At 69.7% G+C, this 2138-nt stretch overlaps 1 protein-coding gene across 1 annotated transcript in view; it reads right to left on the reverse strand.

Moving 5' to 3' along the window:
• Positions 1-1249, reverse strand: part of PIP4P1 (phosphatidylinositol-4,5-bisphosphate 4-phosphatase 1) — a 3341-nt gene extending 2092 nt beyond the window's left edge. Inside the window, exons 1-3 of the mRNA XM_057388475.1 lie at positions 1080-1249; positions 753-928; positions 329-435 (exon numbers count right to left, since the gene is read on the reverse strand). Coding sequence (XP_057244458.1) covers positions 329-435; positions 753-928; positions 1080-1152 — 356 coding nt within the window. The 5' untranslated portion in view covers positions 1153-1249. The remainder of the gene's footprint in view (positions 1-328; positions 436-752; positions 929-1079) is intronic.
• Between the last annotated feature and the right edge of the window lie 889 nt (positions 1250-2138).

Here is a 2138-nt window from a genome sequence, read left to right on the forward strand (position 1 = left end):
AGTGATGGCTTGTACTCCCAGTATGGCCCAGTGAACCCTCCAGTACTCCCAGTATGGCCCAGTGACCTCCTGAAGTGCTCCCAGCATGGCCCAGTAACCCCGTAAGTGATGGCTTGTACTCCCAGTATGGCCCACTGAACCCTCCAGTGCTTTCAGTATGGCCCAGTGATCTCTCCCAGTCCCTCCTAAAGTCCCAGAATGCCACCCCAGCTCCCTTCCACTCCATCCCAGACCCCCCTAACACCCCCCAGCCCCTCCCAGTCACTCCCACCCCCTTCCAGCCCCTCCCAACCCATCCCCCCAGCTCTCCCAGTTCTCCCAGTCTGACCAGTATGGCCGTGGGCAGGCGATGCGCTGGGCCGAGGCCCTGCACACCAGCAGGCAGTTGCAGGGGCACCGCACGTATTTCTTTCCGCCGGGGGCTGTACGGATTGGCTGCCGCCGCAAAGGGGGCGGGGCCTCAGGGGACATGCTCTCGAGCCCCACCCATCCCAGGCACACCCTCCAGGCCGTGCCCCTTCCCTCTCCCTGGAGCCCCGCCCCTCCGACCCCACCCACATCAGACCACGCCTCCTTGAAGCCCATGGACCATCCCAAGCCCGACCCCTCCCAACCCTTGGCCCCACCCCACGCCCTCATTCCACATCCCTGTTCACATCCTCTCCCTCAAGCCCCGCCCACGCCAGCCCCACCCAATCAAAGCCCCACCCCTCTTAGCCCCTCCCCGTTTAGGCCCCGGCCCCGCCCCTCACCGTGGCCTCGCCACACCCTCCGCACTTCACCACGTGCTGGTGCGTCTTGCCCTCGACGCTGATTGGCCGCTGGCACACGCGGCACGTGACCGCCGGAGGCCCCGCCCCCACTGCCTCGGGGCTGCCCAAAGGCGAGTAAGGGGGCGGGGCCTCGCCGGGCCCCGCCCCCCCGCCTCCTGCGGACGGAGAACGGCGGCTCAGGGACTAAACCGCGCCCATGGAAACCACGCCCCTCTTCCCAAGCCGTGCCCCTCCGGCTTTCCCGCCTCGCTAGGCCGCGCCCCCAGATAAACCCCGCCCCTCCCGAGTGACGACGCCCCGTCTCACCGCCGGCCCCGGCCCCGCCCGGCCCCGGCACCGCCTCGGGCGGCAGCAGCGGCGATCGCTCCCCATCCGCCATGACAGCGGCCGGGCCACGCCCCTCGCCGCTCGATTGGCCCGGCGGGGTCACGTGACGGTGGCYACACACCACCTCCTCCTGCCGCGCGCCGCCATTGGCTCCGCGGAGTCACGTGACCCTCCCGGTGCGTTGCCGGGCGACGGGCTCACCCCTCCGCGCGCTCCCATTGGTCCGCTCAAACCACGTGACCTCCCACCTCGCGCCGTTGCCGGGCAACGCCCGCGCCGCTTTCCGGGTTCTTCCTCACGTTCCCATTGGCCCTCCCGGCCCCACGTGATCCCCACACCTCCTCCGGCGTTGCCAGGCAACGTCCCCGCGGCTGCTCCGGGCCCGTCCCCGCCCCGCCATTTTCTCGCGCCGCCATCACTTGATTTCCTCCCAACCCCTCCTGCAAATCCCGGCGAGGCCGAGCCCCGCCCACTCCTCCAAGCCCTCCCATTCGTCGGCTTCTCCGCACGCCGCGCGCTGATTGGCCGCTGCTCCCGCCAGTCCAGCCCTTTCTCCCGCGGCGGTTTCCATGGCGACGCGGGGGCGCGGCCGGGAGAGCGCGGCCGCTGATTGGGCGCAGCAAGGGGGGCGCGGTCGTGCGCGGTGACGTCACGCGGCGCGTCCCTTAACAAGCGGCGGGGGCGGGGGCGGCGGCGCAGACGCGGTTCCGATGGACGTCAGGTGAGGGGGGTCTCGGAGAGGTTTTTTGGCGTTATTTTTGGAATGGGAGGGGATTGGGGAAAGAGGATCRTCCAATGGCATCGCGGCCTGAGGGTCTGCCGCCTCCGCCGCGGCCAATAATTTCCAGGGGGCGTGGCCTGGGGGCTTCATGCGCCCCCCCCCAAATCCCATTGAAGGGGAGGGCAAGAACAAGGGATGGGGAGAAGGGAGGTTTGGGGGTTTTTTGGCTTTTTKGGGGGGGTACTTGGGGGCGGGGCATCGCCCGCCCTGTCCCAAGTCCGTCTGGCCCCGGGCCCGGGCCACGGCTGCTCCGGGGC

Source organism: Malurus melanocephalus, unplaced genomic scaffold (genome assembly GCF_030028575.1).
Source record: "Malurus melanocephalus ecotype Western Australia unplaced genomic scaffold, MMel_1.1 scaffold_1978, whole genome shotgun sequence".
In the NCBI taxonomy this organism is placed as follows: domain Eukaryota; kingdom Metazoa; phylum Chordata; class Aves; order Passeriformes; family Maluridae; genus Malurus; species Malurus melanocephalus.